This window comes from Phacochoerus africanus, chromosome 4 (genome assembly GCF_016906955.1).
Source record: "Phacochoerus africanus isolate WHEZ1 chromosome 4, ROS_Pafr_v1, whole genome shotgun sequence".
NCBI classification, from domain to species: domain Eukaryota; kingdom Metazoa; phylum Chordata; class Mammalia; order Artiodactyla; family Suidae; genus Phacochoerus; species Phacochoerus africanus.
Window position 1 is genome coordinate 63,647,626 of NC_062547.1, and position 15,975 is coordinate 63,663,600.

The 15,975-nt window shown below is 46.6% G+C and overlaps 1 protein-coding gene across 1 annotated transcript; it reads right to left on the reverse strand.

Annotated features, from left to right (window-relative positions):
* Positions 1–2,239: 2,239 nt before the first annotated feature.
* On the reverse strand, positions 2,240–13,234 carry CCDC105 (coiled-coil domain containing 105). Its single transcript, XM_047774389.1, has 7 exons — positions 12,541–13,234; positions 10,813–10,917; positions 4,139–4,337; positions 3,570–3,736; positions 3,340–3,435; positions 3,138–3,251; positions 2,240–2,600 (listed from the first exon to the last, which is right to left on the reverse strand). The coding sequence occupies exons 1-7, from the start codon at positions 13,108–13,110 to the stop codon at positions 2,352–2,354; spliced, it is 1,500 nt and encodes a 499-aa protein (XP_047630345.1). The 5' UTR covers positions 13,111–13,234; the 3' UTR covers positions 2,240–2,351.
* Between the last annotated feature and the right edge of the window lie 2,741 nt (positions 13,235–15,975).

Below are 15,975 nucleotides of genomic sequence, written 5' to 3' on the forward strand. Positions count from 1 at the left end.
TGTAGGTCACAGACGTGGCTCTGATCCTGCATTGCCGTGGCTGTGGTGTAGGCTGGCATCAGTAGCTCTGATTTGACCCCTAGCCTGGGAACTTCCATATGCTGTACCCGTGGCCCTAAAAAGACAACAAAAACAAAAACAAAAGTGAAAGCAAATGAAAAGAACAAAACGGTGCGGAAAAAGCAGACTCAAAAATGATGCTTGTTTAGGATGAGACCTGAAGCAGGAAGGCAGAGCATTGCCTTGTTGGACCTTTTGGGAATATGCAGTCTGGACACAAAAGTCTTACTGCTCTGCACATGCCTGAAAATGACCTGGTAAACCTGACAATATGGGGCTTAGGAATAAATTTTAGTAAGTTAGATGAATTAAAAAATACAGAATCTTTTAGTAATGGGTTGCCAAAGGGGGTGGGGGGAGGGAGTGGGATGGATGGGGTGTTTGTGGTTGGTAGATGCGAACTATTACATTCAGAATGGACAAGCAATGAAGTCCTATTGTATAGCCTAGGGAACTATACACAATCTCTTGGGATAGAACATGATGGAAGATAGTATGAGTAAAAGAATATATATACATATGACGGGACACTATGCTGTACAGCAGAAATTGGCACAACATTGTAAATCAAGTATAATTTAATAAAAAATAATGGGCATCAGCTGTCATTTCTTTGTTAAAATTTCTTCAAATTGGGTGTGCTATCTGCTTCCTGTTGGATGAGTGCAAGGAGGAAGTGCCTTGAAGAACATTCCTGGGGAAATTAGAACCACAGTGAGCCCCTGGTGATCCCTAGGCTAAGTCCTTCTTCAGATAAGGGAGCTGGTACTGGTGTCCAATGGCTCTGAGTCAGATATTGCTGGTTTAAACCCCTAGACATATTCCTCAGCAATGCGATCCTAGGCATGCAGCACCCCCCGCCCTGCCCCCATGTATTTCCCTGCCCAATGAGCATAATCTTCTCCATCTCCACTCAGTTGTAATGGTGAGCCCATGGATGCTTGTGGTGTGGAGCAAAAGAGAGAACATGGATTCAGATCCAGATTCAAATCCTTCTTCATCCCTTGCTGGCTCTATGACTCTGGGCTAATATACTTTACCTTCCTGAACTTTATTTCCTTCTCTGTAAAATGTTGGCTGGGCTAGGTTGTGTCCAGTGACTTTGCCAGAAAGATATTTGCGAGGGAAATTCTTTGCATGTGCATGGTCAGTTTCAAGAGCGACAGATCATGCGTGTTTTATTCCTCAACATATCCCCAGCACCTAACACAGACTCTTGCACGAAGCAGTTGCTTGGGAAATATTTGTGGCTTGAATAGACACCTCTTATTCTAGGTATACCACACCCTGGAATCTTCCTATGAGAGAAGATGATTATCACAGCTTGCTGTGAGGAATTCTGTGATGGGAGGGTGTCCAAGAGAACAGGGAGGAGAAACCGATCTATGCCTGAATGTCTGGTGGGCTTTAGTCAGGTGAGCTTCCTGTAGGAGGCCACAGTAGAGCTGTTCTTGATCAACTTATGAGCTTCCTGAGATCAGGGACCATGTGAACCTTGCTCACTGCTGCACTCTCAGAGCCTGGCTCAGAACCTTGCACTTTATAGGGGCTTAATAAATGAATGAAGGAGGCTGTGAATTTTGAAGGAGCAGTATCCCCTCCCCCAGGTAAATGGAGGAAAGGGCAATGGGAGGAGGGGAGGGCACAACTCCACCTGCCCACTTGGGGTTTGGGAAAATAAACAGCCTCCACTAGAAAGAGCTCTAGAGGAAGCTGTATCCCTGCGTGTGTTTTGTCAATAAATGCAGAATCCAAGTTCAGCTTAGAGCTAAGGCTCAAGTCAGATATTAAAATCCTAGCTTTTCTGCTTACTGGCTGCACAACCTTGGGCATCTGCTTAACCTCATGTACTTTCCTTAACTGTAAAGTGGCAATAACAATTCACCTGCAGTTGAGTATATTTTATATGCAGCCACCATTCTACAGGCCTTTAATGTATAACTCATCTATTCTTATGATAAGGCTTTGAGGTGAATGCTGTAATTCTACAGTTTAAAGGTTGGAGACACTGAGGTCAGAGAGGAACAGTGACTTGCCTAAGGCCACACAATTTTAAATTAGGGAGCCAGTATTTGAACCCCAGAAATATGGTGGCTAAACCCATACTATTAACTTCCAAGATACACTGCCTATAAGGTGTTTTATGATAAGTGATACACAGTCGATGCCTAATAAATGGTAATTATTGTTATTTTTAGTTATAATTCTGTTAGAGGGCGCTCAATGGAGAGTGGATCAGAAGATAGAGGGGGCCATTGGGCTGTGGCCCGCTAGGGGCAGGGGTGCTCCTGTCACTTGGCTGCGGCGCTGGACTCCCAGCGCGGCGGCGTGCGTGGGTCCCAGTCGCTGACTAGGCGTTGCGCTTGCTCGTAGCACACTTGTGGGTGCCGTTGGCGGAGGCGCAGGCGCACCACGTTGTCGTCCACTTCATGCCCAATCTTCTTGCAGTTCAGGCTCCAGGTGAGGTTCTTGCGCGCAGCAAGGAGCTCCTTCAGATTCTTTTCCGCAAGGGAGATGTGGCGCTGCAGCTTGTCAGTGCCCTGGAGACGGGGAGGGACCGTGCTGGGAGACAGGAGGGTCTCCACGAGGCACTCTCTGGGATAGGCGGACACACCTGAGCCAGGTGAGCGTGTGAAAGGACAACAGATGAAGAAGGGTTGGGCCTCAGATGGGAAGGGGGGTACACAGCTGAGTCAGGTGTGCGTGCGGAAGGGCCCCGTCTGGGATGGAGCACAGCTAGGAGTGAGCCTCAAATGGGGTTGGAGTAACACACCTGGGCCACGATGTACTTGGAAAAGAATACAAGACGACAGGACGAGTATGAGGGAGCAGGTGAGCCTGAAGGTGATGTGTGTGTGGGAGGGCAGACCTGGATAGAGGTGGGACAGAGGTTGAGGGAACTTGAGATAGCTGTGGGTATTGAAGAACCTCCTCCTGGGTGAGGAGCTGAAGGACTCATAGACCTGAGCGAGGGGGTCTTACCTGGGATAAATGTGCTTGAGAAAGGAGTCTTAGCAGGGCAGGGCCTTGCCTGGAGAGGGTGGGAAATCACAGAAGGGGGACAGAGAGAGGTGTACCTGGGCAAGGCGCGTGGCTTCTGGGAGTTGGGTGCCCACGTGTCTCTGGTATACACGAACCAGAGGTCTGTCCAGTTTCTCTCGAGTCTCCAGGTGAGTTTTAGACAGAGGACCCTGGCAGGGTGTGGTGTGCAGAACCATGAGTCCCAGCCTACCTGATACCCCTGACCCCATCCCCGCAGACCCTTTCCCCAAACCATACCTTGGTGAGGCCGCGGGTGATGTACATCTCCTGGTTGAATTTTGTGCACCGGTGGATAGTTCTCCTCATCAGTCCTAAGGTCATGTTCATTTTATCCTGAGTGGGTAGGAGCACAGGGGGGTCACTCTGGCTTTCTGTCCCATCTCCTCTTGCACCCCCTTTCTCCCTCCTCCGTACTCTCCCATTCTAGACTCCAGCTGCCGATGAGGGGCACTGCCAGTGGGGCCTACCTTCAGCTCCAAAGTCTCACGCATTTTTTGTGCTATCGAGGCGCACACGCGATCGCTTATCTGCTGTTGTTGTTCCCGGATGTCCTCCTCGTTCTTTGCCATATCTAGCAAAGTGTCCTTAGACTCCATCAGCAGTTGCTTGGCTTCATACAGTACAGCGGCGCACTCTGCCAGAGTTGGGGGCGGGGCGCGTGTGAGATGCCAGGGTCTCCTTTTCCCCATCCTGGCTTTCAGAGTCCCCCTCTTCTGTTCTCAGGTGGTGACGGGCCCCCAGGGAAGGGGGCTTTACTCAAGGGGCTGGGAGAAGGTCCAGGGGGGAGGGTTCGATAGGGGGGTTAATATGAGTAGTGTCAGGGAGTGACTGAAGGGGTTGTGCACGCTTGGGTGTGGGAAGCAGTGGGAAGAGCTAGTCAAAAACATGGGTTCAGCTGGAGACTGGCTCTCAGTCCTCTTGCTTGATCTGGGAGGGGGCGGGGACAATTACCCAGGGAAGGCAGCAGCCAGAGGAATAGGGGAGATGTGGCAACAAGGGCACCCACTATCCTGGACTCCTTTCTGTGGGGGTTTACCTGGAGTATAGGTGCCCACAGGGTCTGGAGGTGGAGTTTTCAAGCCCTGAGTGCGAGGGGTGGGAACTCTGGAGAGGTTCACCCAAGAGTGGCGGCAGGCCTGCTCCAGAACCTTGTCCAGTGGCTGGTTCATTAACTCCACAGCTTGGAGCCTCTCCTCACAGCAGAAGATCAGAGTTTCACGGCAGGAGGCCAGGGTCTGGGGGTGAGGAAGGAGAGAGAGGCAGAAAAGGTCAATTGTGAGATGAGAGATTGGAGGAAGTGACTTAATCTCTCTGCTAGTGGCCACAAAGTGTTTTTGTCTCCAAATTGATCTTCTCCAGTGCTTGTTGCAGCCAGAAAGGAGTAACCTGTTTTCAAATTGAAGCTCAGATGCATTCTCTCAACTTCTGTCCAGAAAGCCTTCAATACCCTTGGGTGGAGAGGGGAGGAGCAGTAGGGGCTGGTGGCAGCTTTCCCGTTCCCAGCATCAGTTGCCTGGCTTTGCTCTGGCACTCTCTCCCATCACTTTCCCCATCTGTAAAGTGGAGAGGTTGCTAGCTGTACTTACATTTTGGTTTTCTTGTGCCATGCCTTCTCCTCAACCACATTCAGGGCTTATCCTGCCTCCACTCCTAGCCTCCAGGTCTCCCTCTTTTCTAATCAGTGTCAAGAGCTCCCTGCTCCTAGGCTCTATTACATCTTTTCTGGATCCCCACCCCCACCTAAACCCTACCTCCACCATTATAAAATAAAATAGTTTGCTTTCTTTAGATACTGGCAACTCTTTAAGTCATCCCTCATGGCTTGGTGGGTTAAGAATCCGGCATTGCCGTTGCTATGGCTCTGGTTAGAACTGTGGCTTGGGTTTGATTCCTGGCCCAGAGATCTTCTGCATGCCTTGGGTGTGCCAAAAAAAGAAAGTCATATTAAAACAGAAGACTTTTCCCATATGTATATACCCATATAAACACCACACTCATCAGAATATAGAATATTTCCATCATCTCAGAAATTTCCCTGGTGCCCTGTACCCCTCTTCTCCACTAAGATGCCTAGTAGATAAATTTTGCCATTTCTTTAAGGGCTCAATAAAACTGCTGCCTATGGACTGGCCATCTGGTTTTGTAAATAAAACTTTATTGGAATGTGGCCATGTTTATTCATATACATATTGTTTCTGTCTGTTTTTGTGCTCCACTGGCCAAATAAAGTATAGATCTTTCTCATCTTCTGATGGGGCTACATCCCAGTAAACACATTGTAAACTGAAAATATTGTGTTGAAATGCATTTAATACACTTAACCTACTGAACTTCATAGCTTAGCCTAGCCCACTTTAAATGTGCTCAGAACATTTGCATTAGTCTACAGTTGGGCAAAATCACCTAACACAAAGCCTATGTTATAATTAAGTACCTAATATTCCATGTACTTTATCAAATATTGTATGGAAAGTGAATGACATAATGGTTGTACAGATACAGAATAGCTATAAGTGCATTGGTTGTTTACCCTACGTGTGGCTGACTGGGGGCTGCAGCTCACTGCTGCTGCCCAGCATCATGAGAGTATGGTTCTGCACATTGCTAGCTGGGGAAAAGATAAAAGCTCAAAATTTGAATTACAGTTTCTACTGAATGTGTCTTACTTTTGCACCATCATAAATTGAATCATTGGAAATTGGGGGCCATCTGCAATTGTGAGAGACTCTGTTGCATACAAAGCTTAAAAATTTACTACCTCCTTAAGAAAAAGCTTTTGAAATTTAGAACCTCATATAAATGGAATCATATAAATGTGTTCTTTATGTCCAATTTCTTTTGCTGAATATCATGTCCTTAGGATTCATCCACTTAGGTAAAAAATGGATGTAAAAAGTCTTTCATTCATTAATTCAAATATTCACCCAGCCCTTCCTGTATGCTGGGCAGTGTGACAGGGGGAAAAATGATCCAGTTCCTCTCCAAAAGAAGTGAAAGTGTCAGAATATGCAGATAAGAATGGCTAGTGAGGGAATAAGAGAAATGGAGATTAACTGGAAGGGTGCACATGATCAATAAAGGTGGGTTCTTTTTTATGGTGGTAAAAGGTATGTAAAGCTTTGCCATTTTAACCATTTTCAGTGGAGAGTTTAGTGGCATTAAGTATATTCAGTGTTGTGCAACTATCACCACTGTCCATTTCAAGAACTTTTCCATCATGCTGAACACGTCTTTACCTATTAAAGAATAATTCCCCATTTGTTCACTGTTGGAAATGATACAATAAAGAAATATTGATGGTGCTGGAGAAGGGGCAGAAGGTGGGTGTGGTAGGTAGGTGGAATTATAGGGTTGGCAGAAGAAAAATGAGAGAGGTTCTCTTCAGTGGTTCCCATGCAATGGGGTCATTCATTGAGGATGAAGAAAGAGCAGGGAATTTGAGAGATCTGAAGGAGGAGAAGGTATGAAATAACTTGCTCAATGGAACAGCAAGCCTTCTAGGGACACATGGTCAGGTCTCTGGGAAAGTTCTGAGTGTCATTTTGAGGTCTGAGTTTATGATTTGAAGTTGAAACATGTCTATTGGTGGTGAACATTTTTCTCCAGAAATATTTGCCCCAGGCCTCTTCTGGGTTCTATCTATGTCTGTGTCTCTCCCCCCCCCATTTCCCTTTCTCTCTTGCAAGTCCTTCCCTACTGGAGCCACCCTCAGTGTCTTCTCCTTTGTCTGTTTCAGACTTCCTTGAAGGATTTTTCAGGACCACCAGATTTAAATGAATATGACAGCAGCCTGGGGGTGCAGTGAAATGAATGCAATTAAGATTCAGTACCACGGACAGTGGTGCACCTGCTTCTAGATCTCTTTCCCTAACTCCACACCCATCCCCACCCCTGGCTGGTCCTTTCTTTGAATGCTCCTATAATGTGAACTCCTCGAGAGCAAAGCCAGTTCTGTACTGTTCACTATTTTGTCCCCAGTGCCTAGCATGGTGCCTGGGACACCAGGGTACTAGATTAATATTTGTCAAATGGATGAGACAGAGGTTCACACAGGCTCTGTAAAGCATGGCTACCCTACCATCTCCATTATTGCTCTTATAAAGAAATCCTTGTTGCAAGAGTGAAAGATGCAGTAAGAGACCATCTCTGGCTGGAGCTGACAAAGACGAACACATAGTACAGCATAAAGAGCTCAATATACCTGAGTTGAATCATGAGGAAGTCCTCCCACATATCCAAAGGAAATCGAGATCTTGAAGAGAAATCACTCCCATGTACATTTTAGCATTATTCTCAATAACCAAGACATAGAAACAATCTAAATGTCTGTTGCCAGATGATTGGAAAAGAAAATGTGATATGGTATATAATATAGTAATATTAGTAATTACCGGCAATATTACTATCTCATATTAATACTATAACTATATTATAATGTATAGCAATATCAATACATTAATAATTAATAACCATGTATATATATTAATAAATGTAATAAATAATATAATATGTAATAAAATATTATTCAATCTTAAAAAAGAAGGAACTTTTTCCATTTGTGACACCATGGATGAACATGGAATATATATATATATTTTTTATGGCTGCGCCTGGAGCACAGGGAAGTTCCTGTGCTAGGGGTCTAATAGGTGTTGTAGCTGAGGCTTATGGTAACATTAGACATGAGCTGCATCTGCAGCCTTTGCCACAGCTTGTGGCAATGCCAGATCCACTAAGCCAGGCCAGGGATGGAACTCATATCCTCTCAGAGACAACATTGGGTCTTAATCTGCTGAACCACAATGGAAACTCCTGTAGGATATATCTTTTTAAAAATAAAGTTCATTGGGAGTTCCCTTCATGGCTCAGTGGTTGACAAACCTGACTAGAATGCATGAAGACATGGGTTTGATCCCTGGCCTTGCTCAGTGGGTTAAGAATCCAGTGTTGCCCTGAGCTGTGGTGCAGATCCCAGACATGGCTCGGATCCCACATTGCTGTGGCTGTGGAGTAGGCAGGCAGCTGTAGCTCTGATTCGACCCCTAGCTTGGGAACTTCCATATGCTGCAGGTGTGCCCCCCCCCCAAAAAAAAGCAAAAAAAATTCATTGGAATATAGTTGACTTAGATGTTTGTGTTAGCTTTAGGTGTACAGCAAAGAAAATCAGTTATACATATACATATATCCATTCCTTTTCAGATTCTTTTCCCATCTACGTTATTACACAGTATTGAGTGTAATATACCGTGTAAAATACTGACGCCCTGTGCTATAAAGTAGGTCCTTGTTACCTATCGATTTTATATAGAGTTGTGTGCATACGTCAACCCCAGCCCCCTAATTTATCCCTCCCACCCCACATTTCCCCTTGGTAAGCGTAATTTTGGTTTCAAAAATCTTTGAGTCTATTTCTGTTTTGTAAGTTCTTTTGTATCTTTTTTTTTTTTTTTTGGTTAGAGTCCACCCATTAATGATCTCATATGATATTTGTCTTTCTCTGTCTGACTTACTTCACTTAGTACGATAATCTAGGTTGATCCATTTTGCTACAGATGGCATTATTTCATTCTTTTTTATGGCTGAATAATACTCTATTTTTTTTTGTCTTTTTGCCTTTTCTAGGGCTGCTCCTGTGGCATATGGAGATTCCCAGGCTAGGGGTCTAATCGGAGCTGTAGCCACTGGCCTACGCCGGAGCCACAGCAGTGCAGGATCCAAGCTGCATCTGCAACCTACACCACAGCTCACGGCAACGCCGGATTCTTAACCCACTGAGCAAGGTCAAGGATCGAACCCGTGACCTCATGGTTCCTAGTCGGATTCCTTAACCACTGCACCATGACAGGAACTCCAATAATACTCTATTTTATATATGTATCACTTTTTTTTGTCTTTTTGCCATTTCTTGGGCTGCTCCTGTGGCATATGGAGGTTCCCAGGCTAGGGGTCGAATCGGAGCTGTAGCCACTGGCCGACACCAGAGCCTCAGCAACGTGGGATCCGAGCCGCCTCTGCGACCTACACCACAGCTCACAGCGACGCTGGATCGTTAACCCAGTGAGCAAGGGCAGGGACCGAACCGCAACCTCATGGTCCCTAGTCGGATTTGTTAACCAGTGTGCCACTACGGTAACTCCAATAATACTCTATTTTATATATGTATCACATCATCTTTATCCAGTCTTCTGTTGATGGACATTTAGGTTGCTTCCATGTCTTGGCTACTGTAAATAGTGCTGTCTTGTACACTGGAGTGAATATATCTTTTTGAATTATGGTTTTCTCTGGATATATGCCCAGGAGTGGGATTGCTGGATGATATGGTAGCTCTATATTTAGTTTTTTAAGGAACCAACCTGGAGGATATTATAACAAGTGAAATAAGCTAGGTGTAGAAAGATCTCACTTATATGTGGAATCTAAAATAGTCAAATTAAAAAAAAATAGTCAAATTCATAGATGGAGAGAGTAGAATGGTGGTTGCCATGGGCTAAGAGGAGAGAGAAATGAGGAGATACTGGTCAAGTTGTACAGAATTTCAGTTATGCAATATGATTAAGTTCTGGAGATCTAATGTGTCTACGGCTAACAATCTTTTTTTTGGGGAGGGGGGCACACTTGCGGCATATGGAAGTTCCCAGGCTAGGGGTTGAATTGGAGCTGCAGTTGATGGCCTGCGCCGTAGCCACAGTGGTGCCAGATCTGAGCCATGTCTGTGACCTGCACCAAGCTTATGGCAATGCTGGATCCTTAACCCACTGAGTGAAGCCAAGAATCAAACCTGCATCCTCATGGATACTGATTGGATTCTAGTCTTTTTTTTTTTTTTTTGCCTTTTCTAGGGCTGCTTCCTGTGGCATATGGAGATTCCCAGGCTAGGGGTCTAATTGGAGCTGTAGCCACCAGCCTATGCCAGAGCCACAGCAGTGCAGGATCTGAGCAGCATCTGCAACCTACACCACAGTTCACGGCAACGCCGGATCCTTAGCCCACGGAGCAAGGCCAGGGATCGATCGAACCCACAACCTCATGGTTCCTAGTCAGATTCGTTAACCACTGTGCCATGATGGGAACTCCTAGTTGGATTCTTAACCCACTGAGCAACAACAGGAACTCTGATACTGTCTTTGATAATGGACATCTGCTAAGGAAGTAGATCTTAAGAGTTTTCACCGTACACACACATACAGGTAACTATGTGAGGTGACTGTGGTGATTATTTCACAATGCATACATATATAAGTCATCAAGTTGTACGTTTAAAATATACACACAATTTAAAATGATTAATTATGCCTTGTTAAAGCTGGGGGAAAAATATACCTGAGCTCAAACCATAGCCTTACCATTGGCTCGCTCCATTCCTTGGGTGAGACCACATCTCTCTAAGCCTCAATTTCTCCCTCTCTAATGAGGGGATCATAGTTTCTACTTCACAGTAGGGTTTTAAGGAGTTAATGACTGCACAGGGCTTGACACAGAAGGGGGTGTTCATTGTTATTTTGAGGCTCAATCCCATCTCTCAGAGTCCCTGGTTTTTCCATTTCACAAAGTGGAAGGAAATACGGTGAGTGTCAGGTCAGCATGGGGCGGGTGTGTGGGCTGAGGGATTTTCTGTTGCTATTGTCACCAAGGTTAGAGTGGTTTTCCCATTAGATAGCCAAGGGCTCCCCTCTATTCCCCTTAATTTGGCCTCAGGTAGTCCCCAACCTTGAGCAGGGCCTCTGATTTTTCCATATCTTTCTCCATCTTCCTCTTCATACTCTTCAGCTCCTCTTTTTCCCAGGTAAGCATAGTGTCAGCTTTGTCAGGGATCTGGAAAACATGGAATGAATCTCTCACATCCTTGGGAAAGGGCTGGAGGGAGATTTCTCCTGCCAGAGTAGTAGAGGGATTGCCAACCTCATACACTCTGTGTTTGGAGAATGAAGTTTTGGGCACTCTCACCCTTTGGGGATCTCATTCTCTGAGAAGGCTTTACCCTGTTTTTTTTTTTTTTTTTTTTTTTTTTGTCTTTTTAGGGCCACACACACAGCACATGGAAGTTCCCAGGGTAGGGGTCGAATTGGAGCTGCAACTGCCCTTCTACACCATAGCCACAGCAATGCAAGATCTGAGCCTCCTCAGACCTACATGACAGCTCACAGCAACACCGGATCCTTAACCCACTAAGTGAGTCCAGGGATTGAACCTGCATCCTCATGGATACTAGTCAGGTTCGTTATCACTGAGCCACACTAGGAATCTGGCTTTACCCTTTTAGAGGTCTGGCTTTCACTTAGGGGAGGTTGTTCCCTCCAGAAAGTGGGCCTGGGGTCTTCTTCCTTTTACGGGTAGGAGCCCAGTGAGCTGGGATGGAGGTTAGTTAACATGGGGGAAGGTTATCATTACTTTCTGGGGCTGGGGGTCCCCCTTCCCTGGTGATAATGTTATCCTCTACTCCTGTCTCCTTAGCTAGAAGTGAAGGAGTCTTAGGAGTTCCTGCTGTGGCACAGTGAGTGCATTAATGATCTGGCTTGTCTATGTGGTGTTGTCAGTTCAATCCCTGACCTGTTCCATTTGCAGCAAGTGCAGCAGAAAAAAAAAAAAAAAAAAGGAAGCGAGGGGTCTTATCACAGGGATGTTGAGAGTTTGCCTTTTTGAGGTTTTATTCATTGTATCTGGGGGCTGGGAGTAGGAATCCCACCATGTAGGTGGAGGCTTGTCTCTCCCCAGTGAGACTGGAGTGTTCTCTATTTTTGAGGTAGGGGCCTGGGGTTTTACTTAAAGGGGAGGATTTCACCAGGGCTGGGACTAGAGGTCTCACCACACCCCCCACTGGTGGCTTAACTCAGGTGCAGAGGCTGGAAGCCTGAGGATCTCAATTTTTAGGCAGGACCTGTTCCTTTCCCCTGCAGGTGAGGCCGGGGGTGGGGGTGGGAGGTTCAGTTAAGGTCCTAAAAATAAACAATTTGAGGAGAGTTTCATCTGGGTTGGGACAAGGATCCCATTCTTCTCAGTAGGGGGCTTCAGGTGTGTTTTAACTGGAATTAGGGAATTGAGGGTCTCATGCCTGTGGGAGGGTCTCATCCTCTGTGCCTGGGGAGTGATTTCATGTCTGGGCTGGGAGGTGCGGATTTTACTTCTTGGGAAGAACTTCATCTAGTCTGACTCAAGGGTCCCGCATTCTTTCCCTGGCTGAAAGACTGGGATAAGATTTCCCTTCTGGGGCAAGGGGGGGTCTGAGGATCTCATCCCCTTGGGAGGATCTTAGCATATGTGCCTGGGGACCATGGCACCTTATCTTGGGGGTGTCTTCTTGTGCCGTTACTCAGTGGAGTTGGGGCCTGGGTCGGGGAGTGTTCTCTCTATGGGGTGAGTTTTGTCCAGGCTGAGCATCCGGGAGCTGGAGCAGAGGCCTCAGTCTTTGCGACTTGGCAGGGGCTGGGGTGGTCCCACCTTCTCAGACTTGGGCCGGTAGCCCCGCAGTTTGACGCTCTGCTGATTAATAAGCAGTCCCTTGCGCACTTCGCTGAGCCTGTGGTCGGTAGCCTCTCGCTGACGCTGCAGCAGCCGCATCTGCCCATTGATCTGCTGCTGCGCACGGCCGAGGCGGGCGGCGGTGAGGCGCGCCCCCCGAGCGTGCGCGTGCACCACCTCTGCCGTCTGTAGGGCTCGCGCGTCGCGGTGCATGGGCAGTGGTAGGCGGGCGTGCCAGGCAGGGGGCTTCATCTTGTTCTTCCACAAAGTAACGCCCTCGCCGGGCGGTGGCTGCTCCATGGTGCCACCACCTTTGAGCATTTCCACGCGGAAGCGCCAGGGCAGAATGTAGGCTGCCCGGCAGAGGTGGCGCGCCATGTGAGGGTCCTGCACGTCGTCCTTGGGTTGCCACATGGTCACTGCCTCCTGTCCGCAGCGATCGTTCAGCTCGTGTGCCTTCTGTATAATGGCTTTGGCAGCCTCGCGCCATGCTGGAGGGCCAACATACACGTCCGGGCTATGCTCAACTGGGGGTATCAACACAGGCATGGTCCCTGCTTGGTGTCCTGGCCTGGCCCAAGATTATCTAGAGGAGGAACAGCGACCCTACCCCAATGAACACGCAACTCCTTCCTGGCCTGAAGAGTGAGTGAAACAGAGCACTCATCACCATGACGACAGTGGCAATAGTGCAGGTGAGTTCCAAAAGTGGGGGAGGGGAAAGGCCAAAGGGAGGGATTGGATGGAGTCTGTGCTTTGAAACTAGGCAGAGGTAGCTTGGAATCCTGGCTCCTTAACAAAACCAGCCTTATCAAGCCCCCTCTCACTGTTGCTCCAGCAACACCAGCTTTCTTCTAGCTCTGAGGACATGTGAAACTCTTTCCCACCTCAAAGCTTTAGATTTGTTCTTCCTTCTGTATAGCATACTCCTTTCTATGTCCTTCCCATTGCTGGCTCCTTTTCAATCTTCAGAGCCCAGTTTAAAGATCACCATCCTCAAGGGGATCTTTCTTTAGCACCATTTCTTTTTCTTTCTTTTTTTTTTTTTTGTCTTTTGTTGTTGTTGCTATTTCTTGGGCCGCTCCCGCGGCATATGGAGGTTCCCAGGCCAGGGGTCCAATCGGAGCCGCAGCCACCAGCCTACGCCAGAGCCACAGCAACGCGGGATCCGAGCCGCGTCTGCAACCCACACCACAGCCCACGGCAAAGCCAGATCGCCAACCCACCGAGCAAGGGCAGGGACCGAACCCGCAACCTCATGGTTCCTAGCCGGGCCGGTCAACCACTGCGCCACGACGGGAACTCCTAGTACCATTTCTAAGGCCCACTCTCTCCCACCACTCAGAATTTTCAGTGCAAATCACAGAAAAGGAAAAAGGTGGCATCACAGTCAAAATCACAGTCCAATATACAGATACACAGTGACTCTTGAGGACAACATGGCTACCCTTGCAGAACTCTCAACTGCCAGTAGGTTGTCCCTAGAAATGTCTCCGATACTGTGGCCAGCAACTGAATTAGTTCTCTATAGTACCTGATTTTTTGCCTCCTTAGTTCCCAGGGTCCAAGGTGGCTGTGTTTAATTGCCTGAACCTGTATTACATGGCGTGCCTGGGCTGCAAGGGAAGCTAGGAAGGTGAGTCTTGTCTGAACTTCCTGTTTCTATGGCAGGAGAAGATCTTTGTTTCCTGCCAACATATGATGTAGAATTCCTTCAACATAGGAAGTAGGTCAGATTCTGGAAGAAAAAGAGACAATTTCTCTCAATTCCTCCCCATAATTCTCCATCACATGACCCTGTTTATTTCCTTCTAGCGGTGGTATCTTTACAAGGTCCGTTGCTAGGCACTTCAAACTCAGCAGGCCCCAAACCACACTTTTGATTAATCTCCCTGATTTTTTTACCCTATGATAATGTTCCTTGACTTGATAGTTGGCCCACATTCATCTTAGTTGCTCATGTTAGAAACTTAGGAAACAATTTTTTCATGTCCACATCCAATCCAGTAACAAAATTTGCTTGTCCTACCTTCAAAACTTATCCCTAATGTAATCATTTTTTTCCCTCCATTGCTACTGGCAGCATTCTTTTTTTAAGTTTCATTGAAGTATAGTTGATTTACAAGGTTGTGATAATTTCTGCTGTACAACAAAGTGACTCAGCCATACATATATGCATTTCCATTCTCTTTCAGATTCTTTTCCCACACAGATTATCATGGAATACTTGGTAGAATTCTCTGTGCTATACAGCAGGTCCTTGTAGGCCAATCATTCCACATACCTCAGTGTGCATATGCCAATCCCAACTCCCCAGTCCATCCCTCCCTCCTCCTCACCTGTCTCCTTTGGTAACCATAAGTTTTTCAGTCTGTGAGTCTATTTCTGTTCTGCAAATAAGTTCATTTGTATTCTTTCTTTTATATTCCACAGGTAGGTGATATTATATGATGTTTGTCTTTCACTTTCTAAGTTCACTTAGTATGATAGTTTCTAGGTCCACCCATGTTGCTGCAAATGGCATTCTTTCATTCTTTTTATGGCTGAGTAATATTCCATCGTAGGTATGTACCACATCTTCTTTATCCAGTCCTCTTTTTTTTTTTTTTCCGGTCTTTTTTTGTCTTTTAGGGCTGCACTGGTGGCATATGGAGGTTGCCATGCTAGGAGTCAAATTGGAGCTGTAGTCACTGGCCTATGCCACAGTCACAGCAATGCAGGATCTGAGTGGTGTCTGTGACCTACCCCACAGCTCACAACAATGTCAGATCCTTAATCCACTGAGCAAGGCCAGGGATTGAACCCATGTCATCATGGATGCTAGTCGGGTTTGTTAACCATTGAGCCACGACAGGAACTCCTCCATTCCTCTGTTGATGGACATTTAGGTGCAGCAGAATTCTTCTCATTCATACCATCATTTCTCATTCACAGATCTCCCCTTGCCTCCCCAAATTCATTCTCCCTAACACAGCCAGCACTGTGTTCTAAACTAAATGTTGTCTCACTTAAAAGCCCTTCAGTGAAACTAATTGTACCTAGAATAAAATATGAGCTCTTTTCTTGCAAGGCTCTGAATGATTTGGGTTTTCTCACTTCCCCAAATTAACTCACCTTCGATCCCACCCCCTCAGGCCCACTCAGTGCTCTAGCCTCCTTGGCCATCTTTATGTTCTCCTAACATGTCATGCTAGGTCCTACCTCAGGGCCTTTGCACTTACTGTTATCTTTTTTTGGTTGGATCTCTTTTCCTCAAGATATTTGCCTGGCTGGGCTCTTGGTGTCCCTTTGGGGACAGGGGGATCTCACCTCTTAGGTTTTCCTTAACTACTCAAAAGGAGCTCTCTTAGCCTTATAGTTTCTTTATATAGTATCTTCATGACACTCACTACTGTTTGAAAGTATCTTATCCAT